The sequence below is a fragment of the Hypomesus nipponensis genome, chromosome 3 (assembly GCF_054491055.1).
Source record: "Hypomesus nipponensis isolate SF chromosome 3, ASM5449105v1, whole genome shotgun sequence".
NCBI classification, from domain to species: Eukaryota; Metazoa; Chordata; class Actinopteri; order Osmeriformes; family Osmeridae; genus Hypomesus; species Hypomesus nipponensis.
The window spans coordinates 12620358-12647665 of record NC_140363.1 but is presented as its reverse complement, the minus strand read 5'-3'; the positions used below and the strand labels follow the sequence as shown (position 1 = coordinate 12647665).

Below are 27308 nucleotides of genomic sequence, written 5' to 3'. Positions count from 1 at the left end.
CCCACCCGTTGTACAGGGCGTTCTCTTTGCAAGCGATATACATTCAGGCTACTGTATTTACATTACAATATTAGCCAATTATAGGCTTATCAAGTCTGCTATTCTTTTTAGGCGAAGTGTTTTGATGGCAATAACGGTTTGTCTTGTTTTCTGCAAGATGCAAAATTAGTCTAAAATGCCCGTAGGCACACTAATGTACAGTAGACCAATACGTGTATTTACTCTGCCTACTACATAATTCAACATTGACGCTTATATTACCCCGATGAGCACCAGATTTCCCAGTAGGCCTTTGGAGGTTTAATTTTGCGACCGCTCACGTCTGCTGTATGCAGTTTGTTATGAACGCATTTCATCCGCAAAGCAATAAAAGCATCATGACAGACCGAATCAGCCCTGGAGCAACCAGAATGTGCTGCATCCATTCGCACTCCAAGGAGTCCCGATGCGCGCCGCACCAGAAAAAGAATGCAGCGTGTAATTTATACGAATAACAATACAGGGTCAATGGTGGCCAATGTATTCCCATTGTGAAACGTAGCCTACAGAGATGGAGGCTATTCTTTCACATATCCGTGATGTTCCCAAACCATGACACTTCCAAGTTGCTCTAAGCACACAATGTCGTTCAACCATCCCCATATTACACCCTTTCTAAGATGACAATTTTAGTGATATCCTGTCACCTTTTACAGAGCCGGATTATACAATCCATTCACTTTGCAATCAGTGGTCCAGATGTGTGGAGTGCCATTTATTGTTCCCAAAACACGCAAATCATCCATTCAGCACACTGATAAACAAACTTGTCGGAAGCCAAATTCAAGGCTGAGCTAAAGAATTAAATGAAAACAACATATAGCCTATAGCCATTGTGTAGATGCACTAGTCATAGTCTACATAGTTTTGTAGTCGAATAAACAGTTTTCAGATTAGAGACCAAATTATTATCGATACAGCGCCATTGCACAACCGCACACGAGTGTTTCACTTAAACTAATGGAATGTTGGAGGAAGCCGTATTAATCTTGGTTACATTTGCTCCAATTACAATTTTACTAATCACATGAATTAATCAGTGGGTAGTGACTTGTGTATGGAAGCGTAGATGTTATTCTTTTTATAACTTTCTACTTTAAAAAATTATAAAAAAGGAAGCTGTTTTTGAATTGAACTTTTCCACCTTATCTTGAAATTCCATCAGTCTTCCGGAAAGTGCACGCTCCGGCTTGACATTCGCCTGGTGCAAAATTAGGAATCATTAATTTTCTTGATCAGAAACAGGTAAGGGCTCAATTTTCCGTAGATAAGGGAGGGATTCTACGTGTCGAGCACGATAAGCCAATAAGGCAGCTTGAGAATGGTGACTGACGTCGTCTGTCCATCCAATCAAAATACTCGAAAGCCCTGCGTAGCGAGCCTGAGCGGTTGCTATATAAAAAGCAATGACAGCGCTGAAAGCCAGTCAGTACGCTGAACGATCGTCTGGAAGGAATAGGAACGAGCATTGATACAAACCTTTCAACGCCAGCATTGACAGCCTTGTACGAAGTGTCAACATGAAAGCAATAAGCCCAGTAAGGTCTTTCCGGATAAACAGCGCGAATCTGTCTGATCACACGCTCGGAATCTCACGGAGCAAGACCCCCGTGGACGACCCGTTAAGCCTGCTATACAATATGAACGACTGCTACTCCAAGCTGAAGGAGCTCGTGCCCAGCATCCCCCAGAACAAGAACGTGAGCAAGATGGAAATCCTGCAGCATGTCATCGATTACATTCTGGACCTGCAGATCGCACTTGACTCCAATTCCGCAATAACAAGCCTCCATCACCCACGGCCGGGGCAGGCGATGTCCAGAACACCGCTGACAACTCTTAACACAGATATCAGCATCTTGTCATTACAGGTAAATCTATTTAACAAAAACATACGATGTCGGTTGTTTACGGTGCACACATTAGTGGTTCAGTTTTCCTTCAATACAAAGGATCTGAATATTTTAAATGCGTTTTGTTCAGGTCTTATGAGAGAATGGCATCTTGCCTACGATCGACGTTGAGAGGCGGAGACATTTTCATTGTAGCCTACATGATCACATACATCTTCTAATGTAATGCGGTTGTTTATAAATTAACGTTTGTTTGTTTGTTTTCAGTCCCCGGAGTTCCCGGGAGAGCTGCTGACAGATGACAGCAGGACTCTTCATCGTTAAAGCGGTAAGTAGGCTGTCCTCCTGTCCGCTCTGTCTGCCCAGATTCTCGTCTGTCAGCCCCCATCGGGCACAATAATAGTACATAAATACGTCAGTTCGCCGAATGTGTTTCCATCTTTCGATGCTAATCGATTCAGAATGTGATATACGTGCATTGCAGATGAATAATTTTGCTTCAAAGAAGGCCTCTTGTTTTATGCTCTGTATATGAAAATAATCGTTATCTTCGTCGTAATAGCGCCATTACTCGGAGCCGCTCGTGTTTCATTAGGCCTATAGCTTCTGTAATAGAACACATAATAATAGTTGTTTGGATTATACTAGATGTCTGCAGATAATTGGTGCAAGAAGAGGGTAGGCGCCGACTGAGCAGCAATTACGCAGATTCTTTGCCAGATTGTAGGCTGAAGTTGTGAGAGAGTGCCCAGTGCAGCGTTAGTGTGTGTGTGCTTGTGTGTACATCTGGAGCCCAGGGTTTGCTCAGTATTTGAGTGTTTGGTTAAATGTTAAAACTGCGGCTTCCTCTCTGGCGCCAGCCTGTCCGGATCTCTGCCCTGTTTGCATTTTCTAAACACGCCTCTCTTTCTCAATCTTTTGCAGGTGTTTGGTTAAGACGCAGAACACACGGGACCTGGGAACAGGCCTTTTCTCTTCAGTTTTGGTCCTCGGGTCTGGATTTTTTCTTTAACTCAATCAAGAGACTTTGCTTATAAAGGACAATCTATGTGATGTGTTTTCTGTTCGGGCACTCATATTATTTATCTTAAGACTTTTTTGTTGTTGTCCTTTCTTGAAATGGAAGGCGTGCTATATTCCCAAGAATGGGAGAAAACAGAAGAGATTATATTGTCACAAGGATTTCCCCCCTCCTTGAAGTCTTCGCTTTTTTTGCGGAGGTGGAACGTGAATAGAATACAAGTTGGTTAGTTGCTGTAAAAAGCTGAGTCTGTCTTGTCAGAATTGTTACTCTTTTGGCACATGAAGGACTGGACGTTGTAAAGAAAAAAAAAAAAAAAAAAAAAGGAAAAAAAAAAGAAATGAAAAAGAAAAAAAATGAATGAGTGAAACCTTGTTAACTCCTCCGGAGTTTTATCTTGTATAGTTGCAGGAATTGCAAATTTCTGCAAAAGTGTAATGCTGTACTTAATTATGCTGAGACTTTTTATAAAAGTAATAATGTAAATTGTACCTTTTTTATACAAAAAAAATAAATCAAATGCATTATTTGATCTCGTTGCAGTCCAGAGTCTTAAGAGAAAGTGAAGAAAATTGGGTTTGAGAGATATAGTGTGACGAAGGATAGACTACAATCAAAATGTGATCACAGTATCCAGTACGTAAATCATCATGCATTCAAATAGCAGAAGTGACACTATTTTCTTATAGGCTATTAGTCTACTGTAATTTAAGATTCTTACTGGCCCATATAAGCTATGCTTTATTATTATCTTTTGAGTTGCGCTGGACAAAGAACGGGTCGACTTCAGATCTACGGGAGGGGACATTTGATAGGGTTCTTAATACATGAGAGGTGTTGAATACATGGAAAGTACACATGAAATGTCCTCCACATTTCACCGCAAATAGTGATGGGCAGCAGGTATAGTCTTGGTTGATATCTGACAGAATGCCACCCAGTGCCATGGCAAGTGTCAATCCTGTTAATTCTGGTTGAGCATCAAAGCTGATTGTCAATGCAGGCCTATACTCACTTCTGAAAGCTCTCAACGCACTGAAGACATCGATTCTTAGATCCTTCGCCTCAATTAAATATACAGCTAGGCTATTTGTACTTAGAACCCATTGGCCGATGTAGGAATGCCATTTATGACCCGTTGTCAGGCCATTGCCTCAATGGACATGAAATAAGTGGCGCTTAAAGTTGGAGGACAACCAGTTTGTTCCGACGAGGTCAAGAAAGCTATAAAGGGGGCTACCTTTTCATTAGTCAAGGCACACTAGTTGTCCCTCCAACTTTCTCCTTTACTTAATCGGATTACCCTTTTAACTACGTCATCAGAAACTATTGCTTTTAAAGCAACAGGGGATTTTCGAAACGACTATCACATCTTCAGTGACTTACAATCAGGTGCATTCATTTCCCACTAATGGGTCCCTTCAGAAAAGTTCAAAGTCACGAACTCTGCGATAGATGGGGCATACGTATATCACAGATTTGACATCTCAATGCTAACAACTTGTGGCTAACCCCAAAACAATGGTAATCACTTGCTGTTCGGGGAATACTTCACGCCAAACAAACACAAAATAAATGGTGACAATACCTCACAATCATCCAAAGCTTACATTCTCACCGACATGCTAAAAGTTAATACCCACGACGACGATCCAAAACCATCTACAGTTGCCGGCCTTCCCGTCTATCACGGGTTTGTATGGATAGTCTGCCACCTACTGGAGAGAAGAGCATGTCCCCAAAAGCATGCCACCCCTCTCCTAGTGGTGTGAACTGTTTGTTGACTACTAGACATAGTTAATATACTATATAACAATGTCGTAAATACAGTATATAGTTGACTACACTTATTTCGATTTAAATAAGCCTTCGATTAAAATAATAATATTAGTCTTCTCTGTAATCATGTGTGTTCATGGAAGTTGATGTTTAAAATGACAGTTCTTCAACCCTTGTCAGCAACACTGTTACATTATGTGCCTTCTGTTATAGGAGTAAGAGATCAACTGTAGATTGTATCTGGAGTTCAAACATCCAATAGGTTTATTTTCATTCACAAAAAAAGAGTCATCACATTGCACCTTAGAGAAAAGCACTGTATCAGTCAGGGCACTGTATGAAGAAACCCTTGTGTTTTCTACCAGTCACAGTAACACACAACACCACGGTTTACAACTGAACTCCCCATCTTCAGCTGTCTAGCACAGCACTAGCAGCAGATCTAGTTTCATTTGAGTAACAATGTGGAGAAAGGTGTCGCAAGAAAAAGATGCACATTGCAAGACTACAGAACATGACCATTTTAAATGGCACTTTTTTTCAGTTGATCTTTTTGTCAATATTTTGTTTGCAGAAGTTAGCAACACATGGATCAAATGAAGCACAAAACACTGCACAACATGCACACCACTGTACATTTACCACCAATGCATAAATCCACAAGCCAACGTGGAAAACACAGCACTCCACAAAATGGTTTCTACAGATACACCACAACATTAAATTGCAAATGTGAACTTGACAGCAGAAGGGCCAACTCGATAACAAAGTTTGAATTTAGAGATGTTTCTAATTAATATAACCTCTTTGTTTGTTAAACATCATTAACATACAATTATACAATCAAATTATTTTAGTTTTAGGCTTTTTCACAAAACAGGCAGTTATTTCTTCATCCCCAAATTAAACATTTTCATGTCAGACTGAAAAAGAAGGGTAATTTTCTGTGATACCAACCATTACTGCTTTTCTCTCTGATTCAATTTTTTAAAAGTAGCTTACTTCCACTTAATCAACTTCAGATATATTTTTAATAATCTTCACATTTAGGAACAACAAGGTGGTGGTGGTGGGGGGGTCCTACCAATGTAACTGCAAACAATTTCTCTACATCCACACTTAGAAACACTTCACAACATCCAACAACATCAACCCCATCCTACAAAGTAGAACTCCCTGCCTTCCTTACAGGACGCTCTCTCTTTCGTCCCCCAGGGCCTCATCCGTGCCGAGGCCCCTCTTTAGAATGATGCCCCTCAGGTTTTGGTTGCGGAGGCCCACGGTATCGGTGCTGGAGCCCGAGGTGATGATGACCGAGGGGTTGAGGGGTGAGGAGGTGGTGGATGTCTCCTGGTCTGGGATGATGGCCTGCTGACTGGTGGTGGTGGAGTTGTTGGTGTTGTTGTTGAGCGTGGTGTTGCTGGGGGTGCGGTTCAGGTTGGTGAGGCCTCCCCCGGGCGTGGCCGGCCAGGTCTCGTCGGGGCTGCTGGCCATGAGGCTGGCCTCGGAGGCTGCCTCAGAGCAGATGGACATGCGGGCCACGACTGGGTCCTGGAGCCCACTCAGGCTGCTGGGCAGCAGGCCGCGCTTCTTCACCAGCCCCTCCAGCTCCAGCTCTATCAGACTGGGCTTCACGGCTTCCTCCTGCAGATCCTCTTCCAGGGAGTGGACCGAGGAGCTCTCCTCAGAGCGCACCCCAGAGTCGGAGGAGTCCTTCTTATCCATGGCTAAGTCGGGGAGCAGGCTTACCTTGGCCAGGGAACTTGGGGCCTTGGTGGTGGTGGAGGGTGTGTGTGTGCCCTGGTGGAGAAGAGGGGTGCTGTCAGAGGACTCATCTGGCCCAGAATCCTCATCGCTGGGCAGCTTATGGTAGAGGGGACCAGCTCCTTTGGCCTTGGAGCCTGGCTTAGAGGAGCTGTGGTCCAGCTTCTCGTCCTCCTCGCTGATGGGGTCCAGGGGGAGGCCGTCGGCTGCACAGGGGAAGTCTGGAGTGTCGGAGGGCTTGGTTCCTCGCTTGGGGAAGGGTTTACGGCCCTCCTGGTCAGCACCTTCTTTGGCCTGAAGAAGACGCGAGTTAGAATTTTGTCTACCCCTCAGACAGGAAACCAACACGTTAGAAGAGTAGACAAACAGAACGTACTGGATCAAAATCAAGGCAAAATCATTAAGCTGGTTATTACCCGTCTCTGTAAACACCTAGACGCCTTGAACCAAACCCCCGCCCCCCCCCTCAAAACACACACACACACACACAAGACCCAGTGTATTTACATGGCCTTTTATAAGATCAAAACCTTCCTGATCACAGGCTGTCTACAGCCACCCACCTTGTCGTCGGGGGCTGGGTTCTGGAGGAACTGTCCGGGGAGGGGCAGCACAGGCCTCTCTCCCCCGCTGCCGGCCAGGTCCAGCTGGGCCATCTGGGCCACGTATTCCCGGTAGGCGTCACGGTACTCAGCTTGGTGCTTGTCCGTCAGCTTGCAGATGTCGTTGGACGACTCCTGGGAGTTGAGACTGGACATGCTGGAGGTGCGGTGGCCGGGCGCCTGGGAGAGGAGGGGGAGGAGAGGAATGGAGAGCGGGGGAGGGATGGAGGAATTATTTGATTTTGATGTGAGATGTTAAGGGGGGGAACTTACTTGTATCATTTGTTTGGAGCAAATTAATTACAAGTGCTATGCACTGAACATTACCTCACCATACAACCTACTATGACACTGAGTTGTACTTGAGAATGTGGCCTTGTTTGTGTGTTAAGACAGTTGAGAACATAGAGGGCAAAAATAACAAGCGTGAGGCCCTCTAACACCTTGTCTTTTGGTGGTTGGTGTTGTGTTGTGTTGTGTGTGTGTGTGTGTGTGTGTGAGCAGGCACGTCCAAGAGCTCCATTAACTTCCTGCACCCAAAGAGGTCAATGCAGCCATGTTCTCATATCTGCCCAAACCACATGCTAATAGGCTTCTGTTGAGGTCACAACCACTGACTAAAACGGGTTGTAGTAACTGCTTGACTGAGCTCGTATACATGTGCGTGTTTAACTGCTTCACACCACCCCGGGCCGACAAACCCGGAGCAACTGTGCGTGCCTGTGCGTGTGGAGCCATATTTCCGTGCAAAAAACGCGTGAGCTGATAATTCGCTTTATGCAAACGTGTATTCATATGCAGTGTGTGTGTGTGTGTGTGTGTCGAACTTCCCCACCGGCCAGTGTGTGTGGCTGGTGTTTCGGGGGGGCTCCTCCAGGCCGGCGGTGCTGAGCTCCTCGAAGCTGAGGTTGAGGCTGAAGCCCGTGTCGTGGTGGGGGAGGGGCCCGGAGCGCCTGGGTCCTGGGTCTCCATGGAGCAGGCTGCTGCCCTGCTCGCTGCCCGCCCGAGAGTCCTCCTGCAGGGCCTGGCTCTCAGCCTGACGCAGGTCCATCACCTGGAGACACGCACGGGGGCAGACACACAGTCAAATACGCTTGGTTGTGACAGCGTCGCTTTCTGTAATTGGCCGACAACAGACTAGAGATATAAGATGTAAAGGGGAAAGAGCAGGACAGTTATAGAGCATGTGACTGCACACCCTGGGGTTTCAGGTTCGAATCATTCCCCCTGCAACATTGCTTTGGGTAGAAGCGTTTGCCAAATGAATACATTGTTCCATTATTAGGATTAACGGTAATGAAATAGGTGGGTCGGTTAACCCATGTGGTCAAGAGGTGAAAGTTGTTGGTTTTAGCTAGGCCCTGGGGAACCTGCAGTGGAGCCGACACAGGAAGCCAAACAACTGCAGCGATGTCTGTTCTGAAGAGGGAGACAGGCAGTCACTCGTAAAGTTAAGAGTGATTCAGATCCCTCGGCTTGGGAGGCTGCTCGCTCTTTTCCCCTCTCTCCCTGACAATACCCCTCCTTCATCCTCCTATCAGCCATCTTGGACCAGATGGCCCGGCTCGCCGCATCCTGGCAACACAACATCGTCTTGTAGAGGCACAAACGGACATCTGATCAACCCAGCTACATGTGCTCCTGATTTCAGGGCCGCCAGCATACCGCCTTCTCGTAATGCGGATTATAAAATCTCCTTATAACCCCAGAGGGATCTGGACGGAGACGATCGCAAGATGACGGATATTTTGGCATTAAAAAAATGAAATAAAAAGGAAGGACACAACCCATGAACTGCACACAGATATTAGGGTGGTGAAAGATGAGAAGAGGAGAGGAGGAGGAGGGTAAACACACATGGGAACCAATACTAAAGCTTCAACAAAAGAGGGGGGATGTTTTTAACGATGTGGGGGGGGGGGGGGGGGGGGTTCTTCTTACCGTGGCTCTGAACAGCTGCCAGTCCCCAAAGTTCATGTCCATCTCCTTCTTCAGCTCGTCCAGGTTACACTGGGACAGAACGCGCCCGTTCACGTTGGCCTGGGCGGGAGAGCACAGGTTCAGAAGACGCAGGGACATGTTAGCGGGTCGTGGGTCAAAGGTCATACAGTGAGAAGTGTGGTGGAGAGTGAAGGTAAGACGCCGGGACAAGCTAGGATATCGATACAGATCTACTGTAGGCAGATCTCTCACATAGGACCTTATACTGAGTAAGAAAAGGTGATGGGAAGTGTTTTCCGACGGACAGGGAGAGAGCCCCACCTTCTTGATGGTGGTGGTGTACTGACACAGCATGTTGGGCTCCATGCCGTCTATCTGCTTGACGCGCTCACACACCGCGTCCACGGTCAGAGAGCTCAGCAGGACCACGGGGGCCCCTGGCACCCCGGAGCCACCCTGTCACACACACAGACAGACACAGACAGACACACACACAGACAGAGTAAGACACTGAATTACAAATACCTTTGCGTTAATGATTTAGTCAGGTTTTCCAAGCTCAAAGTCAAACTGTTAGAACACTCCAAACAGAACAGTCTGTTATGGGCTCTTAACCAGAACCTGCTCACTACAGTGACATTCAGCATTTCTGGTTTTACAGGCGGGGAACAAACGAGGGGGCGCACCACTACAAAACCAACGGTCTTTGTGAGAGCAAGCACCTGCAGAGAGGACCTGTGTGTGGAGACCAGCACCAGGTGTGCTGTCTGCAACAGACTGCCATGGTTGAATTCCCTTCAATACACATGTACTGACGTATTGACCTCAGTGTGTGTGTGTGTGTGTGCGTGTGTGTGTGAGGCCTGCTTTCACTCTTAAAGGCTGCCGCTGTCCTACAATTCTACTTTCCTTCCTTCACCCATCCATCCATCCCCCTCCCCCCTCTATCTCCTTGCCTCCTTCCCTCTCTCCCCCCACGTGGTAGAATGACATGGAGACAGTCTCAGCCTGGGCGGCAGCTTTGTTTGTTGACTCAGGCCAGACTGCGGCGGCTTAAGGGACAACTTCTGTGCTCCCACACTTGTGGCCGTGCTGTGAAGCTTGTTGGGGGTACAATAGGCTTCTCATTAGTGAGCAGACGTGGGAATCCGTTTTCTAATGCATGCTGGGTAGCGGAGGCAGAGGATGGGTTAGTGCTGGTGGTTGAGTGACGCATGGGAAGAGGAAAGAGAAAGATGGATGGAAAACCCACAGAACTCCATGTGTACCTGCTTGGCTTTGTGAGGCAGCAACTTGAACTGCTTTAGGGGAAAGAGATAGATGGAGAAACAGAGACAGACAGACAGACATGAGCGGGACATTAGGTCACATGCTGAACTCATCATCCGAGCTCGAACAGGAGACATATTGACATCAGACCAGACCAGCCCAGAGCACACATAAGACATTTATCTGTACACAGCAGGGAAAAGCTCTTTTACAGCTGAACGACTTGAGGCTATTTGACGAAGAATTACGACAGAGGGAGATTGAGCTTCTCTGGAAACAGTGAGCGAGCATTCAGAAGATAATCTTTACAGAGAAAGAGAAAAGAGCAGAGCCGAGAGCATGATTGTTGAAGAGGAAGAGCAACAGAAAGCTAAGAAATGGAGTTGAGACACACCCCCGACACACACACACCCCCCCAAAAAAGCAGAAGTTTCCATTCTAAGAAAGCCTTTAAACGAGTCCTCCCCCCAGACTGCCTGTGTGATAAGGCTGTAATTACAGCTTGCTACGGCGACAGAGTGGAGGGATGGGAAGGAGGAAACACAGGCCAGGGAGGGAGGAAGCGTCTCAGGGAGGAGATAAGCCCTGCCTCATTGTGCCCTACCGCCACACACCCTCCCATGCTAATCCTCCCTGCCAGAGCAACACACACTCACACCATCGGCCAGCCAATTACACTGGGCCGCCCACTGCAAGCACACACACACACAGATACACACAGAGATACACACACAGACTTACACACACACAGAGATACACATACACACAGAGATAGACACACATACAGACAGAAACAGACGTAACTATACCAACATACTGGGAGGGTGGGATTCAGACAGAGGAAGGGCGAGGAGATGGGAAGAGATGAGGGAGAGGGAGGAACAGAGCGGGAAAAAATGGAGTCAAAGATGGAGGGAAATAGGAAGAGGAGACGGAAGGAGGTAAGGAGAGATTAACAAAGCACATTGGGAGAGAAAACATTTTGCCTGAACCCCTTTGCCTCCCTTCCCAAGTCCTTACAAGCAAGCAAGTAGTCTGAGAAGGAGGCGTGACAAAGGTCTGCACTGAACACAGACTCACAGAGAGCTCTGTCTCTCTGGGTCTCTCTGCACGTGCTGGGGCTCTGGACAGGGAACATTCTCTGCAACAGATACCCCTCACCAGAGCACGGCATGTGAATGGTCCTCAATGTCAAGTCCCTTCATACTCACCACAAGGAGCCCCTGTCAGACAGTGCACCTCTTTTCCAGTGTGTATCCAGTACTGATGACTGTGTTAATGACACCTGGGTTCACACTGGCTCTGCTGTTCTTTGGGTGTGTCTGGGCGTGGGGTGGAGGGGTAGAACGGGAGCAGTGGCAGTCTGTGTGGCTGGTTCCCTCCCAGCATGCTGCTGGAGGCCGTGGCTGGGATGTTGGGCTTGGGTTTACACATGCAACATTTCTGTTGTGTGTAAATGTTGAGATAGTATTATGGAGAGGCGTTAGTAAATAGGGGGATTCATGCGTAATCTGTTGTGACAGAAAGTCATGACAGCTGAGGCGATAATCTTAAACTTCACAGCTGCCAGTCCAACCAGTGTGTGGTTCAGTGTTAATTCACTGGGATGCCGGTCGGTCATTCAGCTCATACAACGGTTATCTGGGTTGCTGTGTGTTTTGTGGGTTAGTTGCGTTGTGCATAGAACTAATCAGAGAGGAACAGAAGCAGCGAAACACACAGGACACTGCCGGGCCCGTTAGAAACTTCTAGATGGCAAGTCCACTTCAAGTCCAAGGCCGAGAGTTAGTTATCTACTGTGTGTGAGCTGGCAGGGTTACCATGTGGGGCTCTTGGGGGGAGGAGGGAGAGGGGGGGAGGTCCTCTCTGGCATCCTCTGGAATAACATCCTGACACAGGGCCCAGGGCCCAAACAACACAGAACGGGGCAGAGAACACAAGAGAAGGGGGCAGAGGCAGGGTGTGGGTTTGGCTGCTGGCTGCACATTGAGGGCTAGGCTAATCACAACTAGGGCTGACAGGAAGTGGACCACTGGGATGATAACACATGACTTCATCCCTTCTGGGGGGGGAGGGAGGGAGGAGGAGAGAGGGGGATAGTGTATGTCGTTTAGAAGGTTTTCACCACGGCCTGTGAGATTGTTAGGAGTCAGTATTATAATCTTACAGTGACCCTGAAAGGAGAGGGGCACAGATCACAAGACGGTCAATCCTTGACTGTTCACGTGGCTCATTCGAGGAGGAACAAAGACAAACAACAATGTCGAAAGTACACACCTGCTTAAAAAAAAGCCATACAAACAAACACAAAGTTGAAAGATAAAGACCAGATGTAAAGTGTACATGTGACTGTATTGACTACTACAGCTACAACTAACATCTAGAGTATCACTACACACGACCATGAACACTTGTTTGGCTGATTGACACGTCTGTACTTACAAGTCCACCGCTGGCTTCCCTGGGCTGGCCGGGTTTAATGAAGGGGCGGGAGGAGGGGGCATGGAGGGAGGGGCCGGCGTACTGCCTTGGCAGGTGATAGACATGGTGGGGGAAGTATGGCTATGGGGAACACAGCCAGGACAACACAACACAACCAGGGAGAGGGTTAACAACCACAACAACAACACCGCCACTACATGCCATGGAGATCGTATGAGGGAGCTTGCACACACAGACAATCACACACACACACAGAATCACACAAAGAGAATCGCACACAGAGAACCATCAATGAGCCATCACTCGATGGGGAACAACGTGAGGTAGGTTAGTTTTTTTTCTCCACGTAAGGACACTGGACCCTAGTCTACGGTGAAGCATAATGAAGTCTAGTGTCTCACAAGGGAGCATTGTAATGTTAACTGTCATTGGGACACATTCTAGAAGGCGGTGCTGTTTCCAAAAGCCACCCGGTACTTAGTGGAGTCTTGCATTATGACTAGGACACAGTGAGCTACGTTCAGGAGCAAGCGGGGAACTATCTGAGGCGGGGTTATGGGCTGCTGCTGAAGCCCTGCGGAGCGCCTCACCCGGTTGTAGAAGGGGTGCTGGGGTCCGGTCATGCCACTGAAATAGCTGCTGTGTGGCTGGGGGGGCATCACCCCTGGGGGGGGCATGGAGCCCACAAAGGAGCCGGTGGGGGAGCAGGCCGACGAGTGCTGGCCGTAGATGGACGGGGCGCGGGGCGGGGCCTCCTGCAGGGGCAGCGTGGGATAGGTCACTCCAATGTGCATCTGCTCCCTGGCAGCGCGGACGTCTGGGGGGAGGGAGAGAAAGAAACGAGAGGGGAGAAAGAGATGGAGAGAATGAGATGGAGGGGAGAGAATGAGGGAGACAGAGAGGGGGAGAGGGAGAAAGAGGGGAAGAGAGTGAAAGAGAGTGAGAGAGAAAGAAAATTTTTATTTTATGCGAGACGCCGATGTTGATCAGAACTTGGCCAGAACTATAAAGCCCCTCAGATCCTCCCACTCCAATCTGATTTAGAAGAACAACTCATCTGATCACTCTGCTGAGGGGCTTTAAATCAAACAACCGACAAGCTTGCACTGAACTGAGATTTGAAGGGGGACTACAGGGAGTTAAGTGGAAAAGAACAACGCCAGCATTGTTGTTAGCAGTAGAATTAAACAAGACCATTTTTGGTAGCCATCCAGGAATGATTCTACTCTGAACACTACTCAGCTGGATAGACATCAAAATGAGAGTAGGCCCATCTCCTAAACGTTCAGTCATAATTGTTTTCTTCCGTCTCCCTGTTGAATGGAGCCCGGCTGAGTGGCAGAGCCAGCAGGACAGACTGGATCTGTGTGGCCCGTTAGGAACAGGCACCAGAATGTCTCAGTCAGAAGTGTGTGTGTTGAATGACGTGCCGAGTGAGACCCAATCCTGCCGTGAACACAATGAGGGCTTTATGACTGACTCAGGCTCAGGGGCGGGTATCACTGACAGGGCCTGCCCACTGGCTGGGCACTGGGCTGGATGACTAGGCAACGACACCGCTCACCTTCTGCTGAGCTCACAGACCTGCACACACACACACAGACCTGCACACACAGACCTGCACACACACACACACAGACCTGCACACACAGACCTGCACACACATACCTGCACACACAGACCTGCGCACACACACACAGACCTGCACACACAGAGCTGCACACACACAGACCTGCACACACACACACAGACCTGCACACACAGACCTGCACACACAGACCTGCACACACAGACCTGCACACACAGAGCTGCACACACACACACAGACCTGCACACACACACACAGACCTGCACACACAGACCTGCGCACACAGACCTGCGCACACACAGAGCTGCACACACAGACCTGCACACACAGACCTGCACACACAGACCTGCACACACACACACACACACACAGACCTGCACACACAGACCTGCACACACACAGACCTGCACACACACAGACCTGCACACACACAGACCTGCGCACACACACACACACAGACCTGCACACACACACACAGACCTGCACACACAGACCTGCACACACAGACCTGCACACACAGACCTGCACACACAGACCTGCACACGAGCACATGCAGATAAAAATGACCTTCTGCAACCAGATATGCAAATAGTCAAAAACAAGCTAGTATGGAGTGATGCTACACACACTCATAAATATAGTCTAGCACCTCTATATTTACGTCTGGTCAGAGGCCTTGGTGAGCTGTATTTTCTGTGGTCAGTATGACTAAGGCCTGGACTGGTGAACAGACGGCATGTGTATGTGTGTGTGTCTGTGGATCTGGAAGTGTGTTCTCTGTGGGGGACAATAACAGCATGGTACTGCAATCACACTTCAAGTCACTCACAGTTCTCTTTGACACGTGACATCCCCGCTCTGGCCCATAAAAATATGGTGGTTGTTATGTCACGCACACACACACGCACGCACTAACACACGCACACACACACACGCACTGTACTACAACTTTGAAACTATGAGGATAGTGTTTGATACTTGTAAGAGGATTTGGGAAGCGTTAAACAGTGACATGCAGTTGAATAGTCATGTCATCACTTCTGTGTGACTGTGAGAGGACTGTGATGTTTTTACGGACGGATGTGGCCTTTGAGGTAAAAAGAAGAACTGGATGACAGTTGAGATGGTAAGTGATAAAGTGTGCGCGCATGTGTGTACATATGTTTGTGAGTTTACGTCCACGGGTCTGCATCGTATTCAACGTCTATGTATCTGTGTTGTCGTCGTGTGTGTGTGTTGGTGTCCGGATGTGTGTGGTTGCATGGTATGCAGTGACTGTGTCTATGTTGTGGTGGAGTCGAAACATGTACGAGGGGCATTTGCGTGGGGTGCGCGGAGCGCATAGGGGGCGTGTGGAGCGCGGCGGGGCGTGCCCCACCTGCGATGATCTCCCTGAGCTTCGGGTCCAGGTTGACGGTGCAGGGCAGGAACATCTCCACGTCGCGGGCCGTCAGGACCGGCGTCCGAGAGGACAGGAAGACCTCAAAACTCCGGATGTCTCCGTCGATCTCCAGCAGGGGCTCCACGTCCTTGGTGGTAGGGATGTTCTTGGAGATCCTGCGGGTCACAGAGGAGGAAATGGCAGAGGGGCTGTTTAGATGGCAGAGATTACCTGAAGTGTAAAGGTCAGTTCCAAGGAGAGGAGGCGACGCGGGGAGAGGAGACAGAAAGCAGAGGGGAGAGATAACTCGATTAAAAGAGGGAGATAAGCAGAGTGCGTTATCTTCCCTCTGCAGCAGAGGAAACATGAAAGATGACAATCAGGAATGAGAGCGAGAATTTGTGTGTTTGTGCGTGTGTGTGTGTGTGGGGGGGTGCAAGCTAATTTGTCCATCTTCAAACGGAAGCTCAAAAGAGACAGCTGCTCTCAGTTGACAAGGTTTGTGTTTGTGCACTCTGCATAAACCTCCGGTCTTGAAAAAATGTTTTCGACAAACACAGTTTTCACTTAAAAAGGTACATTAACAACATTCACAAATTACACTGTAACAACACCACTGTGTACATATTCAACAGATCTTCATGTACGAGAGCCGGAAAAAGGGCCCACTATATTTCCTCCTATTTTCCCTCTCTGACATGCTGCTTCTGATGATCGGCTTCGATGAGAGGGCGTTGCAAAACCCTATCATCCACATCTAAATGATGTTCGCTCGGAAATATGAAAGGAAGCAAACAGGAACAACACGCCGCACTAATCTGTAGATGCGACCGTGATAATCCTCTAATTCAGACATGAGCATATGAAGCAGTCCGATTTAGGGTTTAGGACATTCATCACTAGCGTGGGCCTGGTCTTATCTGATGAAGGAGGGGACCCCTCCAGAATGCAGACATTTGGGGCTTATCGCCTCTCGCTCTTTACATCTCTCAGCCCGCTCCATTCCTCCCTCTCCAGCTCCAGCTCTCTCCGTTTCTGCCTCCCCCCCCCCCCCCTCACTCCTCTGCTCACTGCCTGTCCTTCTCTCCCTAAACTGAGGGGCAAGCTGGAGGTCTGCTCCCCTTCCTGATCGGTTTAAGAGGGGACTTGAGACCAACACAGCACCACACTAGTCCAGGCCGCAGTGCAATGCCAGTGATCTTGGATCAAACTTGAGAGCCCGGCCTATTAGGTCAGTGTGTGCTACCATGCTCACCTAATTAGGACAGGGTGTGTAACCATATTAGTGAGGTACCTAGCTAGGCCAGGGGGAACTACCTAATGAGCTGGTGTGCTACCATGCTAATAAAGTAATGGACTATCGTGCTAGTGAGCTACCTAGCAAGGCCGGGGTGAGCTCAGCACCCAGATCTAGGGATCAGCGTGCCGCTGGGCTAATCAGATTTATACCGACCAAATGGCCTCAATTTACCAGAAGAGAGTTTGACACAATGACCCTCAGATTCCTTAATGGCCAGCTGAGGTAGATCTGCAGGGTAAACAAAATGCAGTAAAGACCTTAGACTCTGAGGGCATCACGCACACACCCACGCAGTACACAGTGTTCCAAGTGAAAATATACCCTTATCTGCCCTCAAAACCAGGAATTTATCTGTCAGAATCTGTTTCCTAGGGAAGCTCATGTGCTGACTCTGAGAATCAAGAGAGGAGAGAAGAGGAGATGACAGGAGAGGAGGAAAGGAGAGGAGAAGAAGTGGAGACAGGAGGAGAGGACAAAGCCTCCTAGTGTGCTACAGCACAACCATCTATCAGAGGGTCAGCCAGGGCTGCTGGGAAATACCGCCATGTTGACTGTTAACTGACCTCTCACATGAGGAGCATTACACACACACACACACACTAGCCCACCACCTGGCCAGTGAGGATGGGGATTTCCATGGACGAAGGGCTGGCTGTGAGGGAGTGAGGTTGACGTTGTGTTTCCCACGCGCTGCAGCAGGCTTGTGATGCGTCGGAGCTCCAGCTGTGTCCTTGTTTATTTGTGTGTGTACGGAAACAGACCAATAAGAGACAGGCACAGCACACGCACGAGGCAGAGCGCGCACACGCAACAACAATCTACCCGGGAATCTCCTCTGTTGTCTATCTACAGAATCTAGACTCTTCATATGGAAAACTCATACAGCCATAACTCAAACAGCTGTCTTGATGGGTCCCAAAAACAATTCCAAAACACAGGCCATTAATAACACGATCTGATCTAATCTAAATCTCAAGAAACAGATCATGTCAGGTTTTATTTAATCAAAACATCACAACACTCCAGGATTCCTTTGCACAAACAAAGTCTGGATTTATGATTAAATCATTTAATTGTATGACTCAATTAAATGACCGAGTTTGTGCTGTCCTGTCACTTTGAATGATGTGTATGACCTTTCACTACCAAAATGCCATAACTAATTCACCGGAAAGGGACAAATGATCCAACTGTTCAAAAAGGAGGCTGGTCGAACACATCAAAAATGTTAGTTTATGATGATATATGCCTGTGTCAGAATCATATAGAATATACACACATACATATACACACACGCAAAGATTGATGAAGCCTCTGATGTCTTATCCTGGTGGGTTACATAGTATAATTATACTGGTAAGCATGTCATTTTGACTTCTAATATCCCAGCTACCATTTTACCTGGGCTGGCCAAACCTTTGTGTACGTGATGGTCCATCTTCTCCCCCTGGTATGCAAACACACAGTCACATTAGCGCTTTCCAAAGACAACTGGAGCGCAGAGTGAAGTTAGCATAAGCATCTATCAACGTGGCACCCAGACGCCGTGAGTCCATTCCTAACATTCACGTCAGCACGGCCGGTCAGAAATGTCTGCAGGCTCCGTCAGATGGTCGCCCGAGGCCTGACTGGTCTAGATCCAGAATGTAGGACATCCCCTATGTCTTTATCACCGGCTTTGTTCTCAGAAACAGACACAAGGCTGGAGGTCACTCCAATCCCATCCATTTAAATGATGCTAATCAAGAGCCCAAGCCCATCAATTGGTGTGGTGTAACAAAGTGCTCCCTGTGAATGACTTCTCTTGCCAATGGCGCTCAGCCACTTCAAATGACAGCTTTTTGGGGTCAATTGATGAGAAGAGGCTGGTAATTGTCACTAACAGCCTCCTCATAGTGAAGGAGATAAAAGTGAACAATGAACAGAGTGAACAACCAACAGCCATCCTTCTCCTCAGATGGGTTTCCCAGGACTGCCTGGCCGATCCTAGCATGTAAGGAAGCCGGTGTGCTACTCCGTTTAAAAGGCAGAAGGGCAGTGGTCTCTTCTCATACAATAGTCCCCATTGATGAGGCTGGTCTCTGCTAGCTGGCTAGCGGCAGAGAAGATCATGATACTGCCACAGTGTGTGTGTAAGGCTGCTGGGTAAGTTAAGTGCTCAGGAGGTCTCTGGACTTCTCCATATGCTAATGGATTGCAAAGCTGGCTGCGTTCAGGCCTTTCTTCTCCTCCAACACTTACTCCCACACACTGCAGCTGACAGGAAGAAGGAGAATGTATCCCCCTTTTTTCACTCTTTTCATTTTCAGTCCCTCTCTCTTTCTCTCTCTCTCTCTCCCTCCCTCTCTCTGGCTGAATGCGCTACTTGAATTTGCTTACAGCCACCCTCTGTGCAGCCGAACGCCTTGTGTATTTGTCCATGCTTGCTTCACAACAAGGCACGGCTGACCATGTCCATAAACGGCCTGGAGTGAGCTGCCCAGCTAAATGCCAACACATTTGTTTTCAGAGTCTCATAAAGAGAACCAATGTTCCGCAGTGCGAAGAACAACAGAACGTCACAGTTCGGGACCAGCTCCGGCACATTCCGTGGGTGAACCCAGCTGGGGCGCTCTCAGGGCCAATGCCAGGCTGGCTGACGTGGAGACAGTCAGTCAGTCAGTCAGGCAAGCAGGCGGGTAGGCACTCGAAGCAGGCAGGCGAGCAGGTACTCGAGGCAGGCAAGCAAGCAGAGAAGGAGGCTGAGAAGCAGGGAGGGAGAGCAGGCCAACATCGGGCCTCCGTCTGGCTGGCATGGACCCCAAGCGTCAACACTCCAAAGTGAGAGGGTTATTGTAGAGGCAGGGGAAGCTGCCAAACACTCAGCAACCCAAAGGCGGCCCGAGGAAATATGGTTCCACTTTAGACTCCCGACGCCATGTTCTAGTCTGCTAAAAACCGATGCCGTTCTTGGAGCGAATGCTTCCAGTTACGCTCTGGTCTCGTCTTCTCTGTGCCATGCCAGCGCACATTAAAACAAACTCTGCTTCCTGTATACAACCATGGCCGGGCTGAGGCCAGTAATTGTCATTCCTAGGTAATAAACTGGACTTTAGCATTGCAAGGGGACCACAGACCAATGCTGAGTAATGGGAACCATATCGTGCTGCTATAAAGTAAAGCCGACGGCCTCAGAGTGGCCTCTCTGAAACAGGGCTTGGGCTTGTACATTTCTCTAAAATGATGATCAAACTCATGTGTAAACAACCCCCGGCCGCCCAGAGTCCAAAAGCCTCAGCTGAACTACACCCAGAGAAGCTCAATACCCGTTCCGGACTAACCCTCTCCAAGGATATCAGAAAACTGGGCCTTGTCCTCAAGATTTCTGTGAGAGGGAACGTTGTGAATATAAGACCCATGCTGAGGATTGTGGCTGGATACTCATGGATGGGGAGACAGGTCTGACTGAGGTCGGGATGAAGAGAGGTGTTGGGACATAGTCGATGTGGGGTTTGAAGATTCATAAGAAGCTGCCTGAGAAGTCCCTTTACTGCTGAACTAAGAGATAAGAGAGGTTCAGTCACCCATGGAGTCCTCCCAGGTCAGTACAGGGTGTTATTTAGTAGCATACAGAGAGGATGGGACTTGTAATCCTGCCCTGAAACTCATAGAGAGGGTATAGAACACATCCTGTAGAAGGAGAGAGAGGGGGAGGGAGAGGTGGGGAGGAGAGAGAGAGAGAAAGAGAGAGGAGGAAGAGAAAAAGACAAATATGGAGAGCATTCTGTTTTACTTCAGTTTCTCCTCCCTGCCTACAATGAGAAGGGGAGTGACCTAACGTAGGGTGATAAAGTTCCTGAGAACTACTTTCAGAATGTGTCATTCAAAAAGTCTTGTTTAATCTGATAAGAAAAAAAACCTCTCCATAATCACCTTTAGAATTAAAAGCTGCTTCTAAGGAGCTGTGCAGCGAGAAAGGAAAGGACGACTTCTCCTTGACGCCTCAGAGATAATTCCTTTGTCCTGGCTGTCGAGGGCTTTTCCACAGGAGAGCTCTGCTTTCAGCCAGCTTGGCATTTTCATTTGTAACCTCTCACTTTCCACACGTGCACCCCTTTTAATCTCTCCCATCGCTCCCTCCATCCTTTCCCCATGTGCGGAGTTGACCCCAGTTGACCTTCATGGGCCCTGGATGGCACATCAAAGTCAGTGTGGGACCAGTATGGCCTGGGTCCCGTGACTGGGGTACCAGCCTCTCTGTCCACTTAAAGGTCACTGCTGACCCCTGCAGCCCTACCATGCTATTTATACCCTCTCTACCCACCCGCCTCCCAGTCAAAGCATAAAGGGAAAATAGAAAAACATCACTGATATGCCTATAGCCGCATCCATAGGTTCAACCAAAGCCTTCTGTGTCTGACTCTGTAAATTGCCCTCCCTCCCCCTCTCCCCCCTCCCTCCCTCTCCCCCTCTCCCCCCCCCCTCCCCCCCCCTCCCTCCTCCCTCCCTCCCTCCCTCCCTCCCTCCCTCCCTCCCTCCCTCCCTCCCTCCCTCCCTCCCTCCCTCCCTCCCTCCCTCCCTCCCTCCCTCCCTCCCTCCCTCCCTCCCTCCCTCCCTCCATTTCACCCAGTATTTCTCACCCAGACTTGCATACACCAATTTTGTTCTCTACAGGAACAAAGTAGTCTGCTTCTCCCATTTCAAAGTATTTAACCTAATCCCTAAACTTCAGCTTATTAAAAAATGAAAGGGCTTAAGGATTTGGTAACAAGGAATGCTACATAACGTTATTCCCCACCCCCCCATCACATGCTTGACCACAAAGCCACACACACACGGGCGTACACATGGGATGAAACTGGGTTTGGTGGAGAGTGCGTGTCCATGTTGCTGGAGTAGCTGTGGAGCTTGTGTGGTGGATGGGGTCCCCTGTGACTCCAGTCTTAGAGTCTTAGATCATGAAAGTCCCACACCTGAGGAGGGACCTGACACACGTTAGGCTTAACCAAACACACACACACACTTACCAAACACACACACACACACAACTTCAGGCCCCAGCCCTTACTCAGCTACAGTAAACAGATGGGCAGAGCCAGGACAGCCCAAGACCGCTATCTTTGGACAAACATGACCATATGAAAGCCAACGGGGTGGAGGAGGGAGGTGTGTCTATGTGTGTGTTTGTGTACGTGTGTGTTCATGTATGCGTGTGTTCATGAGCACCACCTGGACAGACTACCACCAAACTCCAAGATGCAACACCTGAGGCACATGACAACATGTGGACACTCCAGACAATGAACTACACAATCTGTCAACAGTCATCCCACCCTTCTCTCTTCTTCTTGCTCTCTATGGCACTTTCTCTCCTTCTCATTTGCCCCTCTTCTCTCCAATCCAAACCCCATTATTCCTATCTGCAGGTCAGACCGTTTGTCACGGAGTATGTTGACTCAATAGAGCCCCCAATCACAGAGAGAGAGAGAGAGGAGGAGAAGAGGTGAAAGAGTGAGATAGTCTTCACTGTGGGGAAAATAGAAGGCTTTTCAGCAGCTTTATCATTTAGAGAGCTTTAGGGCCTCCTGGTAAATAACGGCAGCAGCTATTGAATTACAAGTTGTCTTGTTCCTCCCAGCGAGCTGGCTCCTGGAGGATTTAGCTGAGGGACAATGGCCCTCCTCTGAGGAGGGGAGGCGACGAGAAATGGCACCACTGTTAACCGCCACTCATCGAGATCCTACAGACAAGTCTCCTACGTGACGGAAATACGGATAAACTACAGAGAGAGACAGAGAGAGTGAGAGAGAGAGAGAGAGAGAGAGAGAGAGAGAGTTGAAAGATGTTTAAGACTTCATTGCAGGGTGAAAAAGTTCAGAAGTATTCTAGGGATAAAAGAGATCTTTTCTTTCGAAGCAAAGCATTTCAGAGCTTATTAGGATTTTACATAAAGGGAATCACCCACATGCGCTTTAGAAAATGCTTCTGTTTCAACGCGTAATTGAGACCAAATTACAATAATTGTACCAATTAAAGTAATCCAGAATGAACAGTGTGTCATCTTAATGTTTCAGTACTTGGGAAAAGAGTCTACCTAATTAGACCAAATTGCCTCGCACGTATTCATTTCAAGTGTCATTAGTTAAAAGTTTTGAGGTGGCCGTGGAAGGGCTTCTAAAGCTGAAGAGAGAGAGTGAGACAGCGAGAGAGACAGAGAGAAAGACGAACACAGAAAGAAAGGAGAAAAGCTGATTGTTCTCTGGATGAATGCAGGAGGGACACAGAGAAAGCAAGGGCCCGAATAGACAAGTGATTTCATCCCTCACCAGACCCTCCAGTGACAGCACACTGATAAACAATCATGGTTCCATTTCTGAAGCCATAGTTAGTACAGTGAAATGAGTACAGTACTCATGTAGCTGTTACAATTCAAAATATGACTTCAGTCAAATCAAACTGAGAATTCCATTAATATTAACGTCAATGTTTTGTGAATATCTGGACATTAACACTAGCCAATTTGGAAAGCCATGACTGTGCTGTCAAGCTAAAGGGCCAAACATTTTGCAGACCCATTTGGATGGAATGAGACAGTCGTGACCGGTGATCTACAGCCAGCCCACTACAACCATATGGTTAGAGCTTAGAATAAGTAGCTAGAGAGGAAAATAATTTCTCAGGTTCTACCAAGCCTTCTGCTTCTTCAGGAGTGTGTGTGTGTGTGTGTGTGTGTGGGTCTCACATCTCAGGGTCTGATAAATTACACCGATACCTAGAGGAGCAGGGGGTGACATATGCTCCTGCGTCGGTGTGAGAGCTTGAGGTGTGTGTCAGGTGTTGGTGTGTGTGTGCGTGTGTGTGAGAGAGAGGTGTTTGGAAGTGTGTAAGGTATGTTTGTTTGAGCAGTGCGTGAGCGTGTCTGTGTGTGTGTAAGGAGCGTGGTTCAGGTACCGCGCCAGGCACACACGCGTACCACAGAGGGGCATCTTGGCACAGACAGGGCACCAGATGTCAGAACCAGACCAGAACCTGCTCTGCGAACCAACAACACTTTTCACGCTGAAAATCTCGGATCTGAGCTCCAGAAATAGACTCCCCCGAGGCCCTGATAGGACTCATCCTGCCCCGAACATCCTGACCAGCACCTGACCGCCAGCCAGCCTGAGATCTCTGCTCCTCTTTTCTCTGTCATCTCCAAACCAGGCTGTGTTAGCGCCCCTGGTAGCAGGGACAAGGTGGAGGGTGCGAAGACGCTGAGCGCTGACGACGTGAAGTGAATCCTGAAGTAAAATCTGCTTTATAACAGCATCCATACAAAAGTACAGTATCTACACTTCTAAAATATAATATTTAGAGAAGCATAAATGTACTTGTATACAAACCACTGAAGTAGGGAGGCTTTGACCTTTCTACACTGCGTCACACAACTCTCGACTCTTAAATTCAATTTACCCAAGATAGAAACAACAATTCCCACCACCGTGTTGAGCGGGGCTCTAAACCTGACAGCTAGAAATGCAGAGCTCTCCGTAATACTCGTCATCTGTTTGGGTTTCAATTTGTCTAAGTGTGTTAGGCAGCCCGCTTGTCTGGCTCTGTGCTCGAGGTGTCATTTGTTAGTTTTCCCTGCGGTGCAAGTGAGACAAACAAGTTAGCCGTGCTGTGTGTGTGTGAGAGAGAGAGAGTATACACTATATATAGTGAACATGTGTGTGATTTGGACCAAAATCCCCCACAGGACATAGTCATCTTTGTTTGACAAAAGAAAAACCTCACCCATTAGACCATCTTGGCAACACCGTCGGACTGTTAATGGCAAAATGGCTGATATTATTAGCAGATTATACACATTCTGTATCAGATTAGACGGAGGGCCTATTTTGGCAGGGGTATAATCTGTACAATTTTCGCTGTGCTCCGAGAATGACACTTCCAATATTTCACACACGCAAGCTGCTGCCACACAAGTTGCTATAAACAGCTTTTGACTGCCTGTCGGTGTGAGATTGAGTTTTTATGTATTTCGTTTTCTGCTCGGTACTTGTGCAAAGCGGGGCTACACTCAAGTCATGTGGTGGGGATGGATGGTCTTTCCTCTCCTGTCGAAACAAACGCAGCAACGTCACCGGCTGGGCCCCGTCTTTGGCTGCTGTCTGATGTGGTGAGAGAGAAAGAACGAGAGAGCGAAAGAGGAAGAGAGGAAGAGCGAGAGATTCGTCCCTGTGACTGAGATGTGGGTCGACAGTTGACCTATAAGGGGCTGACTCACCCATACACACACTTCATCAGTAATATATTCACTTATTAGTGCTCGTGGCAGTGGGAGGAGAGGCAGGACACTGGTGTACACATAAATGAACATCACACCCCCCAGCCCGTTTCTCGTGTGTCGCACTGGCAACAACACATCCCACTATAAGGCTCTGGTAGAGCACAGAACACGCTACGGGGAGCTGGCCTCGCACGCAAGGGCAAACTTAGAAGTCGAGATGGGGTTATTCGATTAGGCCTTTGACAACTACCTAAATGACCATGGTCTGACAGGCATTAGAACACGAAGCCTGATGCACAACTGGATCAGAGAGGGGGGATCTGGAATGAATGGGAAGGAGGGGTGGGGGTGCAAAGGGGAATGGGAGGTCAGGTGGAGTTACATGCTGACCGCAAGAAGACCGTTCGGAGGGGAGAAACCCCTACGTCCTGCAGCGGGCATGCATCATCGGGGGCCTGGGGTCGAGGGAGGCGGGAGGAGGTGTCTGTCCGACGCAAAGAGACCCATGCAGTGTGAGTCACACAGTCAGCTATAAAAAGAGGCTGGTGGGACCACGTGACAGAGCCCCAGCTAGGGGAGGAAAGAACAGCAACAAGAAAGAGAGGGGGTTGAGGGGGGGGGGGGTGGTAGTCGAGGGGACGGATACAAAGAGATAGACAAAGAAAAGATGGAGACCTGGAGCAAGATGCAGACCCAGAAACAGAGAAGAGAGACGCCTCAGTGTTATCAGGGAGATGAGTCCTCCAGATAAACACCTCTCAGCACTGCGTCTACATTCATCTGCAGCTTCCTGTCTTCACCTAACTATAGATACACCAGAACACACACACACTAACACTAGTGTGTTGTGGTTAAGTCGGCAAGGACAATGCCACTGTGCCTACATTTGACCAGAGACTAAGCCCAACAGGATCCACTGTTTTACTACGGCTACTGAGCCGATGAGTTTGATGTTTCTGACTATATCAAGTCCCTATTATCTACCATCATTTGTTACAACATTCCTAAAAGGCTGAATGTTCAAAGAAAAAGAAAAAACTACAAACACATCTGTCTGCATCCAGCCAACAGCAGCCCTCCAGCAGGCTAGGATCCGTTAAGTGTGTTAGCCAGGCCAAGTACCGTAGTGTGGTAGGGTTAGGCTGGGCACTGCTGTGTGGTAGGGCTGGGCTGGGCACTGCTGTGTGGTAGGGCTGGGCTGGGCACTGCTGTGTGGTAGGGCTGGGTGACACTGCTGTGTGGTAGGGCTGGGTGACACTGCTGTGTGGTAGGGCTGGGTGACACTGCTGTGTGGTAGGGCTGGGCTGGGCACTGCTGTGTGGTAGGGCTGGGTGACACTGCTGTGTGGTAGGGCTGGGAGACACTGCTGTGTGGTAGGGCTGGGTGATACTGCTGTGTGGTAGGGCTGGGCTGGGCACTGCTGTGTGGTAGGGCTGGGTGACACTGCTGTGTGGTAGGGCTGGGAGACACTGCTGTGTGGTAGGGCTGGGTGACACTGCTGTGTGGTAGGGCTGGGCTGGGCACTGCTGTGTGGTAGGGCTGGGTGACACTGCTGTGTGGTAGGGCTGGGAGACACTGCTGTGTGGTAGGGCTGGGTGATACTGCTGTGTGGTAGGGCTGGGCTGGGCACTGCTGTGTGGTAGGGCTGGGCTGGGCACTGCTGTGTGGTAGGGCTGGGTGATACTGCTGTGTGGTAGGGCTGGGCTGGGCACTGCTGTGTGGTAGGGCTGGGCTGGGCACTGCTGTGTGGTAGGGCTGGGCTGGGCACTGCTGTGTGGTAGGGCTGGGTGACACTGCTGTGTGGTAGGGCTGGGTGACACTGCTGTGTGGTAGGGCTGGGCTGGGCACTGCTGTGTGGTAGGGCTGGGCTGGGCACTGCTGTGTGGTAGGGCTGGGCTGGGCACTGCTGTGTGGTAGGGCTGGGCTGGGCACTGCTGTGTGGTAGGGCTGGGTGACACTGAGTCCTACTGACACATCCATGCCCCAGGTAGGCCAGGCTCTTGTGGACTGTGGCAGGGGCCAACCTTTAAAGGCCAGCTTTAGATGAACAGCAGCTTCAATCCTAATGACTCAGATTT

At 48.9% G+C, this 27308-nt stretch overlaps 2 protein-coding genes across 5 annotated transcripts in view; one reads left to right on the top strand and one right to left on the bottom strand.

Annotated features, from left to right (window-relative positions):
• Positions 1 to 1443: 1443 nt before the first annotated feature.
• Positions 1444 to 3445, top strand: id2a (inhibitor of DNA binding 2a). Its single transcript, XM_084676773.1, has 3 exons — positions 1444 to 1910; positions 2160 to 2220; positions 2817 to 3445. The coding sequence occupies exons 1-2, from the start codon at positions 1560 to 1562 to the stop codon at positions 2214 to 2216; spliced, it is 408 nt and encodes a 135-aa protein (XP_084532899.1). The 5' UTR covers positions 1444 to 1559; the 3' UTR covers positions 2217 to 2220; positions 2817 to 3445.
• Positions 3446 to 4926: 1481 nt separating this feature from the next.
• kidins220a (kinase D-interacting substrate 220a) overlaps positions 4927 to 27308 on the bottom strand; it is a 39353-nt gene continuing 16971 nt past the window's right edge. For 3 of the 4 annotated variants that reach the window (XM_084676739.1, XM_084676731.1, XM_084676747.1), the window contains 9 exons: positions 15677 to 15855; positions 13301 to 13527; positions 12711 to 12830; positions 12089 to 12442; positions 9321 to 9455; positions 9000 to 9098; positions 7894 to 8112; positions 7020 to 7238; positions 4927 to 6750 (listed from right to left, as the gene is read on the bottom strand). In XM_084676739.1, the coding sequence (XP_084532865.1) occupies positions 5878 to 6750; positions 7020 to 7238; positions 7894 to 8112; positions 9000 to 9098; positions 9321 to 9455; positions 12089 to 12442; positions 12711 to 12830; positions 13301 to 13527; positions 15677 to 15855 (2425 nt within the window). In that variant the 3' untranslated portion in view covers positions 4927 to 5877. The remainder of the gene's footprint in view (positions 6751 to 7019; positions 7239 to 7893; positions 8113 to 8999; positions 9099 to 9320; positions 9456 to 12088; positions 12443 to 12710; positions 12831 to 13300; positions 13528 to 15676; positions 15856 to 27308) is intronic. The other variant, XM_084676750.1, reaches the window with a different exon arrangement.

Excerpts from the sequence above, each read along its gene's own strand:
- id2a (XM_084676773.1), top strand. The coding sequence starts at position 1,560 with ATGAAAGCAATAAGCCCAGTAAGGTCTTTCCGGATAAACAGCGCGAAT. Across the intron at positions 1,911-2,159 it reads TCAGCATCTTGTCATTACAG|TCCCCGGAGTTCCCGGGAGA; the intron begins GTAAATCTATTT and ends GTTTGTTTTCAG.